Source organism: Chlorocebus sabaeus, chromosome 18 (assembly GCF_047675955.1).
Source record: "Chlorocebus sabaeus isolate Y175 chromosome 18, mChlSab1.0.hap1, whole genome shotgun sequence".
Taxonomy (NCBI): Eukaryota; Metazoa; Chordata; class Mammalia; order Primates; family Cercopithecidae; genus Chlorocebus; species Chlorocebus sabaeus.
In genome coordinates, this window is record NC_132921.1 from 57,788,079 (window position 1) to 57,805,981 (window position 17,903).

The window sequence follows — 17,903 nt, forward strand, 5'->3', positions numbered from 1 at the left end:
TCAACATCTTGTGCTTAAAAGTCAAGTTGGCCTGAACACAAAGTCTGATATTTTGCAGAAGATGAGATCATATTTAGAACTACTCGGGTGAATTAAGGCCATAGTGATTACTCTGATTTGGAATTTCCCTGCTGTTATCAATTTAAGATAGAATTTCTAATATTTATTTCAAAAGAGAGATGCCGAGATTCTAGGTCCCGTATGTCACTGGTTGCTTTCTTCCCCTTCCTCCTGATGTTCCCTTTGGAGAAGTGTATAGCTGAATTGTGAGTATCTGGTAGAGGAAGAAGATTCGGACTGAACTACATGAGCCAGGATGCCAGTCTGTCTCTTCATCCATCCCATGCTGCCCTATTGAGAGCAATAGTTGTGTCTAATTCTTTGAGAATTATTTTATTTTTCATTCTTTAAAATAGCCCAGGGCAATATTTAATTAAGAAAACTTCTCTTCCCATCCCAGAGAAAAAAAATTTATTTTGCCTGGGCTTTTTTCTCTAAATATAAGTATCTATGCATGCTGAATTATTGCAATTGGCTGAAAATATGCTAAAATTATGTATTCACTTTATTCTTTTCTGCACATTCAAATAATGCTAATCTCTATTTACCCACTCTTGTTTTAATTTCTGAACTGTCTTTTCTCCTGTATGCTGAGATGAGAACTTTTGTTACTGGTTCAGATCAGGCCCTGCATCTCCTATTTTACACAACAATTACAATTCCACAAAATTATGTAAAAGTATTTGCTTTTCTCCAGATTGTCAAATTTAAAAATCCTCATGCTAATCTTTGTCTTTAAGAAACCAAACATTGCTATTGCTTTTCAGAAGCAAAGAAAGGGCAAGAGGCAGGCCATCCCTGTAGGCCACCTTCTGTCCTGGACTTTTATGATTTCTTTACCAAGAATGAAACCAATAAGTGAGCTAAATATGACTTGCTTTCAGAAAGGAAATAAACTTCACAGTCCTTGGCATCAGACTTCTACTTAGATTGTTTAAGGCAGCATTGAAATTCTGTGCTTATTGTATCACATATCATGCAAGGCAAAACAGAGCCTTTAAATATATAAAATGTTTAAGGCCATTGACAGGTATTTTAGTGAGATTATGTCAGTAGATTTCCTTTTGTGTTAGGAGAGCCATTATCAGCCTTGATGTTGGCACCATATGCAATTTTTAAATTTTTTAAGTGGATCTTGAATGAGCTGGTTCAGGTTTTAGAAAAATGGTCATAAAGATAGGGGATGAAAAATTTATTGTGCCCCAAACATCTTTATAATTTGGCATTATAGACTTAGAAATATTTAATAGCTTTACATCAGGCAATAGAAGGAATTATCATCTGAGAAAGGGCGCTCCATAATTATTATGTCTCATTCTTCATTTAACAGATAGACTTACTAACTAATCCATGGTTTTTGTTAGGCCCTTTTTCATAATCTTTAGCTTTGGTTTTTGGCATAACAGAAATACCCAAAGACATCTACTTCTTCATCACACTTCATAACTAAGTAGAAATGAGAACGAAATCTTTCTTACCACAAGTCTTTTGTCTTTCCTTCTTCCCTTCCTCCCTCCCTTCCTTAGTTCCTCCTTCCCTCCCTCACTTCCTTCCTCTCGCCCTTCTTTCTTCTTCCCTCCCTTACTCCTTCTCTCTTCCCATCACAGAGGATAACAGCTCTCTCACTTATATAGCTCTTGATTGACAGAAAACAGCAGAAGGAACTAGAAATGAGTATGATTCATTGATATGCCAGTAACATCTTGGCTTCAGCATATAGTGTCTAGATGTGCTAGTGTATCCAGAATGGTGCCCAAGAGAGAAAAGTAGGTTAGGAATATACCGAGCTGACCCATTTTCCATAATAAGTATGGGGTGACATTTCTAGTAAGCCACACAGTTTGGGTTATGCATGCAATCTCAGTTTCTTCTCAAACACTCAATTTAGCACCGTATCAGGGAATGATCCAAGTACTTGAAGAAGTACTGTTAGCTATAGGCAGAATAGAGTTAAGAAATCAGTGTTTGTTTCTGAGTAATTATAACTCCATAAAGGAGCACTCAAGCCCAGCCTCCTCAGGGTTTCAGGTAACGGTTTAAGCAAATCATTGGGTTATTGTCATTGAGAGTATCAGTGTTCAGCCACTCCATCACAGGTTGTATAATCAGGAAGATATCCTTCAGATTGACAGCTCAGACCCAATGCTTTACTGAGAATTGGGAAGATTTCCTTCAGATTGACAGCTCAGACCCAAGTGCTTTACATGTGCCCTCTAGGAACACCATCTAGGAAGTTAAATTCCCCATATCTAGAGACAGCTCTATCTTTGTCTCTAGATATGGGAAATTTAACTTCCTATAACCATATTTTCCAACCTTCCAACAGGTGCATCACATTAACTTAGGCTTCCCTTCCCTAAAAGGAGAAGAAAAGCGTTCAAGGGGTGAGAGAGACTTTAACGGTAGCTGCTTAAGACATAGGGGGATGAGGTGGATTAGAATAAATTCATGCCTTGATTTGTCAGGGAGCAAAGGCATCGCCAGGTTGGCATGGAAATAGAAATAGCTCCTTGCGCATCAATAAAAGATCTAGAAAACAGTAACTGCTGTTTTGTTTCCTTGACAACTTAAATGTACTAAGGGAGGAAATAACTTCTTTTTTAAGAGAAGGTTGGTGGGACAGTATAATCTTGGATTTAGGAAGCCTGAATTCTGGTGCTGGCCATGACTATAAGGCTTTTCTGTCATGGGTGTGTTGGTTAATATCTATAGTCTCAGGCCATGCATGGCAGCACACACCTGTAGTCCTGGCTACTCAAGAAGGATTGCCTGAGCCGAGGAGCTTGAGGCTGCAGGGAGCTATGAGCACATATACTGTACTCTAGCCTGGGCAACAGAGCAAGACCCCTTTACTCTAAAAAAAAAAAAAAATTGTATATAGCCTTATTTTTCTCATCTTTTAAAAAATTCCATAGTTAGAGCATCTCCAAGTTCCTTCTAAATTTCATCCAGTGCTCCAGTGTTTAGCCAAATGTATCATGTTGACTCTCCCTTTCTTTTTTCCTCCACTCTCCTCGTTGCTTTTTTCTCCTCAGTTTTACATGGAAAAAAAAAAAATGTTCTGGGATCTTTGAAAAGACTTAAGCCAAAAAATACAGTTTTGTGAGGTATTTATTAGAGTATCTTTTAATTTAAAAAATTGTCTTTTAATTTAAAAAAAAAAAAAAGCCAAATAGTAGCCAGCCAATTCTTGTGTGCCTTCCCAGTCGTGTGTCCCGTATCACATTTCAGATTTCTCTAAGCATTGAGAGTGTTATTTGTTTTTGGAGGGATATTAATTGCTTTATAGTAGTTTTAGGCCATCGTCTATTTTTCTTCAAACATAAAAGCTTTATCCAAAATATGGTCTGGAAGAAGACACTGTACATGGATTCATGTGCCATACATTTATTTTTCTTTTAAGTGTGTTGTTGCTGTATTTTCCTTTGCTAATATATTTTGACACCTTATAGTTGTAACCTGCTGTTCTCTTTAATTGCTTATTGTTATTAATTATATAGTGGTAACGTAGTTGGCTGCTTGAGCCACTTGGCTGTAAAGAAATTCATTTATCATTATTGCTGTTGGAGCTACAGAAAATTGCCAGCATTCTATCCAGAGATGAATGTTGTTGAGTTCACATCCAGTAAAATTTTGAACATGGGTCAAATCTGTAAGTGTTTTCTCTCTGCTGCTTCCCTTTGCTAGTCTGTGCTTTGAGTACCTACATTTTCTTTCATCTTTTGTTTCAGTCCTTGATTTGCTGCCCTTTCAGTGAAGTTTATATATTGTTCTCAGCATCCATTCGGTGGCCTGTCCAAAGAATACCTTTTATTTTCTTCTCATATTCCTGACTATAAATTTTCCTTCCTAGAATTTCTGTATAATAAGATTCCTGCCTTTACAACTTTGTTACATGCATGTTTCATTTTAAATCATTAAGGCTGATTGGACATTTCTTTAAGCCATGCCTTTCTGCGAAAGGGGTCATCATGCTCTTAAAAAAATCTGCAAACCCCTTCTCCTCATTCTATAAATGATCAACTATATAGCTGTCTGTTGGGATACGCAGGGGCTTGATTCTAGGACCCGCATGTATACCCACATCCCTGCATGGACAAGTCCTGCAGTATATGTGGAACCCCTATATGCAGGTTTCACATCCCGTGAGTACTATATTTTCAGTCCACATTTGGTTGAAGAAAATCTGCAGATAAGTGGACCCACGCAGTTCTAACGATGTTGTTCCAGGATCCACTGTATTTAGATTCCTAAATTGGAAAACTGCCAGCATACTGAATGACTGAATGAAAGAATGAATGATGTACACATGCAGACATGTGGGCGTCTGTTTACACACATCCAGCTATTTACTGATATCTGTAGTTTCTTTAAAATCTGGGTTTAATTTAGAATACATGACCCCACAGCTGCATGTGCCACCGAATGCTCCTCTGCCTTCTGGCAGCATGACATTAAATTCACACTAGTTAAGCCAACTTAAATTGAGCCTCCTTGAACCTTCCTAAATAAAACTAGTGGCCTTAATTACAATCAGGCAATTTAAAGGTTATGGAGCTCTAACTAGTACTGCAGTATATCACTTTAATAATGCACAGGCAAATTTCTCTAAGGGGTGGCATCGTTTGATTAGAAGAATTCAAGTTTCACAGCACATTTCCAATAAACTGTTTTTAGAAATCTTATTGCGTTTATTGTGCCATTACCTTTTTTTTTTTTTTTTAATTCTTCAAGGCCAAGTTTCTAAGGTCACACCAATAGAACAATAAAAATGTGACTCATTTGCAAATAGCATGCAGTATTGTGATTTTTGCCTTGCTGCTTAATGGTTTTCCTACCATTGCCACAAAGTGAAAAGGAGCAGGATCGAGCCCGTTGGAAATCAGAGAGATTTTGCCCCCCTTAACACCCCCATGTGCCATTGCAGATATGACTTGTGCTTTTGTGGTGAACTCTGATTCTATTAATAAACAGAATCAGAAGGAGAGAAGATGTCATCTTTGTAATAACTAATCAATAATACAGTTTCTTAGAAAAGTAATTAGCTTTGAAAACACTAGACTTAGTTTCTCATCTAAATCTGTGAGCGCTTAAAACCCATGGTTGTCAAGGTCCATAACATTCGCAGAAGCTGTTGAACCTCACTCAGTTTCTTGTGTTTGTTTGATTTGTTTTTGTTGTTTAAAAAATCATCAGCAGTAGCAAGCCGTGCTTTCTAGCAAGGATAAACAGCTTTTCAGTGTTTGGAGACTTTCTCCTTCAGATAACTAGTGGCTTTATGCCAAGAAGAAGAAGATTAAAAAAAAAAAAAAAAAAACAGAAAGAAAGAAAGAAAAGGTCCTGACCCTTGCCATAAACTCAGCACAGCAACAGGAAAACATGCCTGATGAGTGCCGTGTCCAGCACATGGCTCGTGTTGCGGGCCCCTCGCTGTGTGGAATTAATATTGACTCTTGCACTGTCTCAGTTCTCAAAGATGTTTTCCCAATAGATTAAACTTTAAAGCAGGTTACATTTAGTTTATGCTGCATGAACTATCCTCTTTCGATCTTACCAATTTGTGGGGGTTTTGTACCATACTCAAAGGTAAATATACCTGTATTTCCACTACTGCCGGAAGTCCCAGATGTAAGGGCATTAATAGAAGGCATTTGATATCAAACAAGAGACATTTTAAACAAAGAGTATAATAAGTACATGCATCTGATTTAACTAATTAGTTAAAAGAATGGAGCTTTGTAACATGAGAATCCAGACAATTAACAAAAATTGTTTATGGATCATGGATGTGTGGTATAGAACCTTCTCTATGACTTGGGACAAATAAAAGGCAATTATCCCTTCTTTGATATGGTACTTTTTGGTATTTCAGATACAAGATACATCATAATATTTTTCTTCTGGAAATAAGGGATCAGTTTTGACTCATCAGTTTCTTGCCAGGGATAAGTTGGCAAATGAGACAGCTACTTTGCTAATGCTTTATTTGCCAGAATATTTTCATCTTATTTTGGGAAAAATGAAGCCGAGCACTGTAAGGTAGATTTTGCTGGTCCACTGTGTTATATGCACGGAGCTTAATGCACAAGGGAATGGAGCAAAATTTTGAAACTCAACTGACAAACAATAGATACTCTTTTACCATCATTCTTGGCATTTTATTCTGATGAAATTAAGTCTAGGATTTGCTAAGTAGTTATTTCCCATGAATTCAATAAATATTTATTGAGTTCCAGCTATGAGCCGTGCATGTACTATTCTAGGTACTTCGTGTGCATCAATGAGCAAAACAGACAAATACCCTTGCCCTCCTGGAACTTGCACTGTAGCAAGAATAGGTGAAAACCCCAGACTTAGTTCTCAGCACTCTCACGGCATTGAGATGGTCTGGGTTGCCACCCACCACTCTTTGTAGGCAAGGCAAAAACTGAAACGCATTGCTGAATTGGAAACACCGCTGTCTTCAATCATTCCATTCGTCTAGTCTGTTATGTAAATGGAAACAAATGTTTTATACTTGTATTTGCGTGCTCACAAACTTTCTTTCAAGTCAGATAACAGAACGGCACTAAAGATTAGGTGGCAAAAATTTTTTGAAAGAAAAAAATGTACTCTCCTATATTCAAGTGGGTATAAATGAGGGGGAAAATTGACTGTTCAAGTAAACTGGATCCTTTTCAGTGGAACACAGTGGCATATACTGAAGTCAGAGCTTTACACAACATCCAAGTTGTTTAAAAGCAACTCTAATATCTAATCAAACCTGGAGGACATACTTCAGACTTAGTTGGTCTCAGTCCTCACCCCGTCCTTATCCCTGCCCTTGCCTTTTCCAGAATATTTGCTAAGAAACATCCACTACTTTCTTCTTTTCTTGGTTAACAATTTTTTTCTTGGGATTGGGAGAGGATAAATCAAAGTGAGTTTATCAGTGCCCTTCCAAAACTGGTGTTTGCTGTTTGTTTGTTTGTTTTAATTAAAAAAAAAAAAACTTGAGGGCAAAGTTTTGCCTTTAAAGCTATCTGTAGGCACCATGTTTTCTCTGAGACTTCAGCTGTGGGGTCCATGTTTAGATTCAGAATGTGAAGAAGAAAGAAAGAACTAGAGGAGCTAATGTACTGGCCAGGTTTGAAAGGCATTGTAGTCTGTGTGCTTATCCCCATGCCCTACTTGTGCCAAAATACCACTGCTGAGTCCCCACAGTTGAAGGAAAGCTACCTTTTTGGTGGGCTGTTTGTTTTACTGTTTGTTGTTTGAACAACATTCCAATGTTTTCTCCTACGTGAGAATATTCTAATAAGTACTTCACACAACCTGTAATAATAGCCAAGGAATTGGACGATATTGCATCTCAGAGCATCTGAACTCCCACTGTCTGCCTCTCCTCTCCCTACCCACCTGGACCTCCTGCTAGTTTCCAAGCTGCTGGTGTTTATGGGGCTCTAGGCAGCCCCTGGGCTCTTTAAAATCTGCTGGGTACCATGCAGCCTACCCCAGTTGAATCATTTCCTGCTCCAGCCCTGCTGATAATGAGAAGTTCAAGGCAGGAAATAACAGTGGCAATATCAGTGGCTTTGCTTATAAAGTCCAAAAGCATTGTAACCTTTAGACCATTGGCTAAAAACAGCCAGTAACTGAGTTAAGGTAAGCTTGCACCTGTAGATCTCCCGGAAGTGAGATTCTGACTGAGGCACACAGGAGGTGTATCCTGCGGCCCTTCTTGAGATACCTAAGGGCTAGGCACTTTGTGCACGCAGTCAGGGTCCAGGAACCTGGAGCTCATTTCCTCATGCCCCAGTGTCCTTTTCCTCTTATTGTAAGAGTCTCATGCCTGTGTCTCCTGTTCCTCTCTCATGTGGCATAGAAACACTGACAGTGCCAGACACTCCCATATTGCCAGTGACAAAACTCCTAGAAGGTGCTAGCGTCGGTCTTCAGGCATTCATTTTCATGGCAACCTGTTCAAAAAAAAATAAGGGCAGAACTTTGTAACTGGTATGAGAAGAAAGGTTCACACAATATTCAATACTCTGAAATTCTGCCTTACTTTGGGGGCTTAATGACTAATCTACTGGCAGACTTTGAAGCCTAAGTCATAGTCTCTATTGCCAAATTAGCACCTCAGTGTGTTTATGTTACAGTCGTGAAATATGTGCTGTATATAATACAACAAATTATCGTGGCCGAGTGCTATGGCCCTAGAAAGAATGTGATGGCTGTGTGCATGGCAAATTACACTGCAGTCTGCCTATTTTTCTACTCCTGGTTTCTAGGGCGAGCCAATGTAGCCGAGGGGTGAGTTTTGTCACGTATGGCTTTTCTTTGTTACTCCTCGGACCCCTAGCTTATAAATGTGTGCTTGGAAATTAACTCAGGGAAGAGGAGAAGCAAAGTAAAGGATCGGGGGTTGGGAATTGGGTTAGGGCATAGTTTTCTTGGATTTAAAAATATATGTGAGGATATAGTGGTAACACACATTCGAACTGGATAAGTTACAACTGTAGGGCATTTGATTCCTCTGTTTGGATTCTGAGGGCAGAGTTTACTCCCACTCAGATCAGAGCTTTTAAGTATGGCCCTGGCCACATGATGATATAGCAGGAGGGGTTTATATCTGTGGACTTTAGCCTATAGATTTATTCAGTAGAAGAGGCTGGAGGACCCTTCTGGCCAGTCTCGAGGGTAAAAGGGAGAAGGAGTTCTACTTATAAACTGTTACAAATTGGCCCTCAGTAATGGCTGTAGTGTTGATCAGACGATATAAGGGGGCCCCCAGTGATTCCTGGGATAACAGCTGTATGTAAGTCAGCCACTGAACATTTGCTTGTAGCCACTCTAGATTTTTGTTTTTATTGAAGGAAAAGGAGTATAAACATGGGACACACAGTCTGGAGGCTGCTTAAAGGGTTTCTCTTGTTTAAAGCTTATATTGAAATGTCAGTGTCTTGTGTTAAACTAACAATTGCCACCTTGGAGCTCACAATTTAAACCTGTGCTTGAGCATCCAAATGGTAACTAATATTTCTTCTGTTATAAAATAGGCTAATAAATAGTTACGTAGGTCCAAGTTGTATAAATTGGAGGCATAGAAGTTGTCATTCGTCTTTGAACTGGCTTTAGACAAGCAGATGGTTTTCTTAAAGCACAAAATTTTGTAAGTGATTATCACGTTTCCTACTAAGTCGGGGAGGTTGTAGTCCAATTATGTATGCAGACGCTTTCCTTTGAAACATTTAATATTGGAGTAAATATTTACATTAGCATCAGTCTCTTTTATGTAGACTTGATTCCTGTTTACATTTATGTTCACAGTTAAATGAAGATTAACAAATGGAAATAATTATTTTAGCTGAAATTTCTATACATGTGAAATGATTTCTCAATTATGCTTAGAGTAGCTTTGGTCATGCCTTCCAGTGGGTGACCAAGACAGGAAGTTGCTGGCTTCCAGCATGTTCTCAATGGTAAAGGCCCCACTCTGACATTGTACCCCCATTGCTGGGCACATACACCTCCCTCAGTATACAGCAGAGAGGGGCATTCCGTGTGTTCTGGAAAGATACAGGCTCAAACAGAAAGCTCCATGTTTGCTCATATAGCTAAATTGCATTCTGATACTTCTTTCTCCCTTTCCTCTTGCTAACTTTTGTTTTTGCACATATTGGGCTAGAAAACTTTTAAGTTTAATTGGGTAAAACTGGAGTTTTTCTATACTTCATAATATTACTCATTTCCTATCTAACTTTTTAGCTAGCAAAATTTCAGTGTTGTAATCAATCTTCATTAATAGGGTATAGAAAGGGTAGGTTTTTTCCTCTGTCTTTTAATTTCAAAGTAACCTACAAGGCAAATTGTGCTCATTGTAGAAAATCTGGAGAATATAGATAAGCAAAAAGGAGAAGAAAAATCTAGAAGTTTCGTTCGAAGATCCCATCTGTAATTCTTAATTAAAAAATAGGGCTGTACTAGCCTATTATATCCTTAATGGAATATTGTAATGGTTATTAAATCAATTGACTCTGAATCTCTTTTTAATAAATGAGTCAGACTGTATTATCCAATTACTGTCAGCTGCTACCTTTCCAGAGAGCAGAAATGGTTATTTTGATTGAATTTTTTAAGCTTTTTGGCACCTTTAGGAAGAGGAGGGGGAAAGGCACAATTCAGGTTATGCTTTGTGGGCAGCATCCTGAGTAGAGGTGCTGATAGTATCACATCAAGAACACTGGCTTTAAAATAAAACAGCAGTTACATTTACCGTTCTTTACCACCTTATACCAGATGGGGGAAGAAAGGAGAGAAGCTCAGTTTTGAAAAGAAATGGGGTTTAACTCAGCCAGATCTCCCCCAATTCTAAGGGTTTTCAGAAATTCTTTGAAAAGTCAGACATAGCTCTCAGCCATACAAAGGTAATTATGGAATTAGAAGAGAACAGTTAAGGACTCTGAATAAGGACAAACTTTTGGAATTCTTATTATAAATAAGGTTTGTTTTCTGTTACTACCTGTGCTGCCCTCAATTTAAAAAAATACAAAATGAATTATATTAACAAGTTGTTAGAATGTTTTGTGTTACTATCTCTCTTTCTCATTATACATTTGAACTTGAGGTAATAAGCAAATGTGAAGATGGTGGGAGTAGGGAAATGAACAAAGGTGAGAGAAAAGGGAGGACTCTCAACGTCTACCTAAGAGCGTATTGGCTTTTGCTCATCTTATAATATGCTGTGTAACAATTCATATGTATTTTCTCTCCTATGGAAATAACCAGGATATCAGTTTATTGGGAAAGACCTCACGGTGTAACTTAAAAATAAAAGGCAGGTAGAACTTCCAACATTTTTTTTTTTTTTACCATTACAATGGACTTTTAAGCTGTAAAAAGAGTTCTGAAAATGCTAGATGTGATTGTTATCGTTGCTGTCACTTAGTGCTTTCACAAATAAAAGACAGAATATGTAGAAAATAAGTATGCACTAATAATGCATAAATACCTTTATGCCTGCATATCACCTTTTTGTGAATTCCCTTGACCAAATTTGGGTTATTTAACATTTTGGGATGCAACTTCTCCTTTCTGTGGGTAAGAAATACATAAAAATGAATGAGTACATTTTCCTTGCACTCATGTACATATGTCTGTCTTATTTTTCCTTCTCTTATTTTTCCAAACAAAATACTCATAGTCAAGAAAGATAATATTACATTACAGAGCATCCTAATGTGCACAATTCACTTTATGCTCACGTGACAGTCAATCGTTATCCCCAGGAAAACCTGCCAGATCTGTTATGTTACATCACACCTATTGCAAGTTTTAAAATTCTGGAACAAGTGTATATCAGCTTATATCCATAGACCATCTCTTGGTTCTTGTGCAAAACCCACATAATTTTAAAAGGAGATGAAAACCCTTAGTAACCTTCTTACTATCCAAAATAAAGGTATGTAGCATTAAGGAAATAGAGAACTTTTAAAGTTAGCAAGTATTTCTGAAGATTAACTTGCCAATCCAATTTCTTACAATAAATAGTGTTTTTTCTATTTCTTAATGTCTAAAATCTGGAAATTTTTTGGTGACTTCGGGATTTAAAAAAAAGAAAGAAACAGATGAAAAAACCCTTGATCTTATATAATCCCTAAAGCTTTTTGTATAACCCCTTGTCATGTCAGTATGCACAATTAAACTCCCTCTTACATAATTATAATCAAGGAATTTACTGTGCCACCCAGATACAGAGTAGGTTTTTATCTCTTGTGAAATGTAGACAGTACTGGGTGGCTTAATTAGTGCTTTGCTTCTCTTTTTACAAATTCCAATCCTCTGCTTCTAAAGACTCATACTTGTATGCGAAGAAAGATTAGGAATACAAATAGAGTGATTTTACTCCTAGTTAGCTGATAATACCTCACTTTGTAATTGGGATGTGGTATTGCCAGTAATATCAGCTGGCGAAGGACTTACACATGCATATTGTCTTTGAATGAAAGCAAATAACTGCAGTGTAGACTTGTTACCCTTATAATGTGACGATGTCTTTCATTCCCTAGACCTAGAATATCTTAGTAGTGTTTTTTAATCATCGCTAATAGGAGAATATAAAAGTATAATGTGATAACAAGCCAGGTTAAAGTGCAGCCTCTACCGTTTAATAAGTAGTCTTGGAAGTAGTGGATGTGTGCCCCACCATATCTATTAAGATATGGTCCGTGAGGCCAGAGTGCCCAGGTTTGAATCTAGACTGCCTGCGTTCAAGTTCTGGCTCTTCCAATTATGAGTCCTTGTGGACTCAGAGCAAAGTTACTTAAACTCTCTGTGCCTCATTTTTCTCATCTGTGAAATGAGACTAATAGTAGCTTTTCTCATAGGGTTTAAGGGCAATTAAATGAATTCGTGTCTCTGAGCCGTTCTGAAACACAGCAAACACTAAGTCAGTGTGAGCTAGGCTGCTAGCTCTAGTGCCCCTAGTTTTCTATATCTTACAATTGCACAGTGAAATAAGTTAGGGTAATCCTTACATTTTAAATCCTTAAATTTTAAATTTTAACTTTAAATGTTTAAAATCCATCAATGTTTAAAATAACAGTGTCTATGTGTAACAAAACTCTCCACTTTATATAGCAATGTTATGACATCAAAATATTTTTCTGCTCTCTCGTTCTTAAGATATCCAAGAAAAATTCAGGGCTAGTCAAGTGAGCCTGGAGGTCACAAAAGTGCTTTGGAGAAACAGAGGCAGAGTCTGGTTCTGGGGGTAAAATTGAAACTGTCTTACAGAGGTAAGGGAGAGATGAACTAGGAAGACTATGGGAGACTAGAGGTGTGAAGCAGAGAAAAGGGCATTTGTAAAAGACTGCCCTATTGATGATACTTCAAAATTGCCAGAAATTCTTGGAAATAGAAAAAGATAGTTTGATCCACTGAATACCACTGAAGACCTATGGTTAGAAATAGACACTTCCAGGACCTTCAAGATAAGTCAGAGGAGCATCACTGAGGAAGAAGCTGTCCACACTCTTTTATTTTAGGACTTTGGAAATACAGAGCCCAGAATATCATGGTAATTAGAGAAAAGGAAATGCCTCATTATTGACATACCAATTATATTTTAAAAGTTTAATAAAATGCATTAGCCCTAAGATAAAATCTGACTCCCGATTATCTTTGGATTTTAAATTCCAGAACTGTTTTACATTGATATAAACTCATGAATAATATGAAATAACCAGAAACCATATGTGCTACTACATATGTATATTAGGTGATGGAAATAGTTTAATATATGCAATTAAAGATAACTCTCTAGTATATTAAAGATATGACAGGTTTTCACCATTTCTGTTCATGTGTTTTCCTTGACAGACGAAGGACTGAACCATGAATGCAAACTCTGCAGCCAGACCTTTGACTCTCCTGCCAAACTCCAGTGCCACCTGATAGAGCACAGCTTCGAAGGGATGGGAGGCACCTTCAAGTGTCCAGTCTGCTTTACAGGTGGGAAGATTATTTCAGGAAGACACAGGAGAGGCTGATGGCCACATCATGTCTTTCCTACCAAAGCGTTACTTCCCACTGCTATGGCCTTTTACAGACATGACTTCAGTTCACTTTGGGGGGAAGATGTTTGATTTCTGCTTTATTAGCATTATTGATTGCAGCCTACTTAAAGGCTCACATGAGCAGGAAGGTTAACTGTCAGGATGAACAAATGGCATTTCAAGTTCTCTCAGAAGTTTGCACTTTTCCATTTGGAAAACTACATACATGTTGTGTTCACTTTTTTTTTTCTCTCGATGTTAAAGGTTACCAAGGGTAAGGCTCCCTGCACAGAGCTGCTTTTTAATCACAAGATGTTCAGCTAAAAGTGCAGCCTTGTTGTCAGCACATGTCTGCTACTTAAACATGGAGAATTTCATAACATTCTCCACCAGAAATAAAAAGATACTGTTAAAACTCACCCCAAATTCTCTGACATAGAAAACAGATTAGATGAGGCATTTGTTGCCTATGAAATTAGACTTTTAGAGTAGAAGTTGATCTCCATTTACACTTTCAAGAAGAAACTTTTTAACAAATATGATAGCATTACAGTTTTTAGCAGAAAAAAAAAAAAAGTAAATCTGAAACTTTCCTTTGAAGCCCTTGGGGGTTGAAATATGATCACACACATTTCTGGTATTCCCCTAACAATGACAAAATTATTTTAGAAAATCGTCTGTGATTATTTTGCATGTGTTTTGGACTCAGTGGTTAAGCCCCTCAAGCTATGTTGCCTTTTTATTTGTTGGAGGAGGGGGAATATATCCTTCTCTCAAAATTGACTTCTTTGTTTGCAGAGCAAAATTCCAAGCATTGATTATTTACCTTCACTGAACTCAGCCTATAGATTTCTGTTATGTGATAAAATAAAAGGAGAGGGGCCATGTTCATTGCACAGTTAGCACAATTACTACCTGATACGTTGATGACTCTGCCTTCAACAGTTGCCTGTTTGACTCCTTCATTCAATAATTCCATCAGCCACTCTTGATCCTTCTTTTGGAACTCTTTTTATTCTTCCAGGTTTATACTTAAAAATATATACTGCTATGGTTTACCATCAGTAGTATATCTCTTAAGATACAATGAGTCAAGAGTCTGGGTTCTTTATAAAAGCTTGTAAGTCTTCATAAAGGAGGACTGGGTCATAGGTCACCTCACAACTAAGACCCCTAATAAAATAGGTCTTTCATGTGGTAGCCAGAAGCCTCATAAAATGTATTGAGTTATATGCAGATTAGCTGCAAATCTGTGTAAAAACCTCATTTCTTCTTGTTGATATGGATAAAGAGACAAAAATGCAGTAATTGTACACAGTCTGCATTTTCTCTGCAGACAGACCTGAATTGTTTTAGTGTATCTTGAAGTAATTTAGAAATAACAATTTTTTTAAAACCCTTCCAATATAAAGTGTGTTAGGTGGGAAAGGAAATCTGAGCAGTTTTTTTAAGGTAATGAGAAATGTGATTAAAATGTATGACTCACAAGAACAATATTCTAATATTTTAGGTTGGCTGGCAATTAGAATAATTTTAATGATTAGAGTAGAGTCAAAGTCAAATGCCAACATCTTTAATAAATCCTTTCCCTGCCTATACAGATTAATATTGTAGATGCAAACTTTTTTAGGTCACAGTGCACCAGGCATCCATCAGAAGTCAGTTCTGCCAACCCAAACACTGCCTCTGGCATATACAATTTAATTATTAATAGTATGTCTCCTAGGTAAACTGTTACACAGTCTTAGGGCCTTGTTTTGTAGTCATTAAAATTGAACATGTTTATATTATTGAAACCCTTGCATTCAGTGTGTAGGCTGAGTTGATCTTAAAGTATCCAAAGAGAATTTACCTGCCATTCTGTTTCACATTTATAGACAGTGCCCCAGAGTAGCTGTGGGATATGATTTTTAGCATTAACACATTTAAATAGAGAAGTGTTTGCTAGCTATAACTTTAGGCAAACACAATAAACAGGGTTTTGGCATCTATGATTTCTTAACCTGTGGGTTGCTGAGAAATAGGAGTCATTTCTGTTGAGACAGAGCTATGCATTTGACAGTTTTCGGCTTTATTTTTTAAAGATTTATAGGGAGCAGGGCCTCCATAAACCTTTACTTTGGAGCTGTTTGGGTTGAATTAGGTGCTCTGTAGAGTGCATCTTAACAAAAGCCAGAGACCCAACCATGAGCAAATGTGACTCAGCTCTCCCCAGGTCTCCAGCAGTAAGTCACACCTGGGAGGCGTGCGGTCCAGCCTGCTGTGTTCACGCGGAGTCATCGACTGAGGGCATTTCGGAAACAAAATAACCCAAGTTCACCGTTCTTTTATCATTTCAGTATTTGTTCAAGCAAACAAGTTGCAGCAGCATATTTTCTCTGCCCATGGACAAGAAGACAAGATCTATGACTGTACACAATGTCCACAGAAGTTTTTCTTCCAAACAGAGCTGCAGGTAATGTCCTCATGAAGAGGACTGGGATTGAACTCAGTTGCTATTCTTATAGGAAACAGGGGCATTTTAAATCTGGATTCACAGTATCACTCACCCTGGGCCACCATGATGCTTTGTGTGTATTGGGGCAAAGGGAAAATTAGAGCCTGGATTAATAGACACCAAAGTAATTTTGCCTCTGGCTGCTGTCAATCATAAAAAGAACTAGAACAGACCTATAATTGGACCTTCTGACCCAGTGTGATAGACTTAGGGGTCAGATTTATTGGACTGTGGGATCATTCACCTCGCTTGTCATGACTCATTCTCCCAAATCCTGTTTTATTCATGTTCTGTTCCCACTGGGCTCCAAGCTGGGTGGATGTCCAGGTTATTGTTGTCCTGAGGGGCTTAAAATTGGAAGGGAGAGAGGAAGAAAAGAAAGAAATCTACTCTTGTCCAGTATGTATATCTTCCATTTAATGGAATAGAATAAGTATTACTTAAGCAAAGCCTTATAGTTGAAAATTTTGCACCCAAAGACATTGAATCTAGCCTTGAGTGGTCCACTTGATTAATGTGTGACTCTTGGTCTGTAAGTCCTCTGAACCTCAGATATGAAGAAATAAACATCACGCTTACAGGCTGTTATACAGTGAAAATGAAATGATGGGTACGGATATAAGATATAAACACAGGAAGGTTTGGTTTTTCTTATTATTCTTAGCTATAGACTGGTAGTTTTAAAAAAATGAGTCAGAGACCTAGATTCTATTCCAGAAATATCACTTATTATAAAAGAAAAATAACTTATTTTTAATATTACTTCACCTTGAAAATGGGTATAATGTCTTATCCTTATTTTTCTGATGAAATGATCTGAAAGTAACATGCTTTTTGTTCGATCTTGTTGGTTCCCATGGAGGAGAATAGAGTCGAACTGAAAATTATTCTGTTATTAACAGTATTACTATTAACAACACAGGTATTTAGCCTAAGATGAGGGTTGCAGTTAATTTTCACGTTGAATCCCTGAACCAAATAAAGAGCTGATCTGGTTGACCTGGGAGAGGCAAGACTGAGGGACTTGGAGCCCACCCATTCCTCAGTCTTCCATCCCACAGTGGGTCCTGGGGCAACTTTGTGCTTCCTTGGGCTCTGATGAAACGAGATTTCTGTGAGTTATGTGTCAAAATAAGGAATGTGCAGTTTATCTTCTCAGTTATCATTCTAAAAGTGAACAAATAGTAAGGAGATGAAATACAAAATATAAGGAAGAATGGGTGAGCCCATTTAGTTGACATAATGTGTCAGTAGATCCAAATTAAAGTTTCTGTCTTACCTTGTATCACGTCTAAAAATGCTATTCTGTCACATCTGTTCCTGAATTGAATATAGAAGATAGGCCAAGTTAGACTATTGTTTAAAAATACATCTTATTAAAATAATCTAAATTTCTGTTTAAAAAAATACTACATTTTTATTGCATAAGTATGAAAGCATAAGTCATTTTGGTTTTGTGAATCTATAAAGGATATGGCCAAAATACTTAGTAATACTGTGAATTAGTATGTAAACTGTGAGGCAGAATTAAGTAATCATTTAAAATCAAAGCTGTAGAGTTTCTGTAGAGACTGATTCCTATCTAGTGTTCTTGAAAACAAAAATGTTTGCAACAAACTTCCACTTTTGTACTATATGAGTAGATTCTCACCTGGCAGTACCTTCAATGTCTTTCGTTAAAAGAACTCAACACTATGGTAGCGGTGGCCTCTGCCCCATTGTAGAGCAGACAAAATGAAGCAATTAATCACATCCTTCAAGATTCCAGGTTTCCTTTATGATGATGTATTTTTTGGGTTTTATTCTAT

The 17,903-nt window shown here is 37.5% G+C and overlaps 1 protein-coding gene across 3 annotated transcripts in view; it reads left to right on the top strand.

The window, feature by feature from the left end:
- Positions 1-17,903, top strand: part of ZNF521 (zinc finger protein 521) — a 293,530-nt gene that overhangs the window by 250,325 nt on the left and 25,302 nt on the right. For all 3 annotated transcript variants that reach the window (XM_037982429.2, XM_007974407.3, XM_037982428.2), the window contains 2 exons: positions 13,423-13,554; positions 15,938-16,053. In XM_037982429.2, the coding sequence (XP_037838357.1) occupies positions 13,423-13,554; positions 15,938-16,053 (248 nt within the window). The remainder of the gene's footprint in view (positions 1-13,422; positions 13,555-15,937; positions 16,054-17,903) is intronic.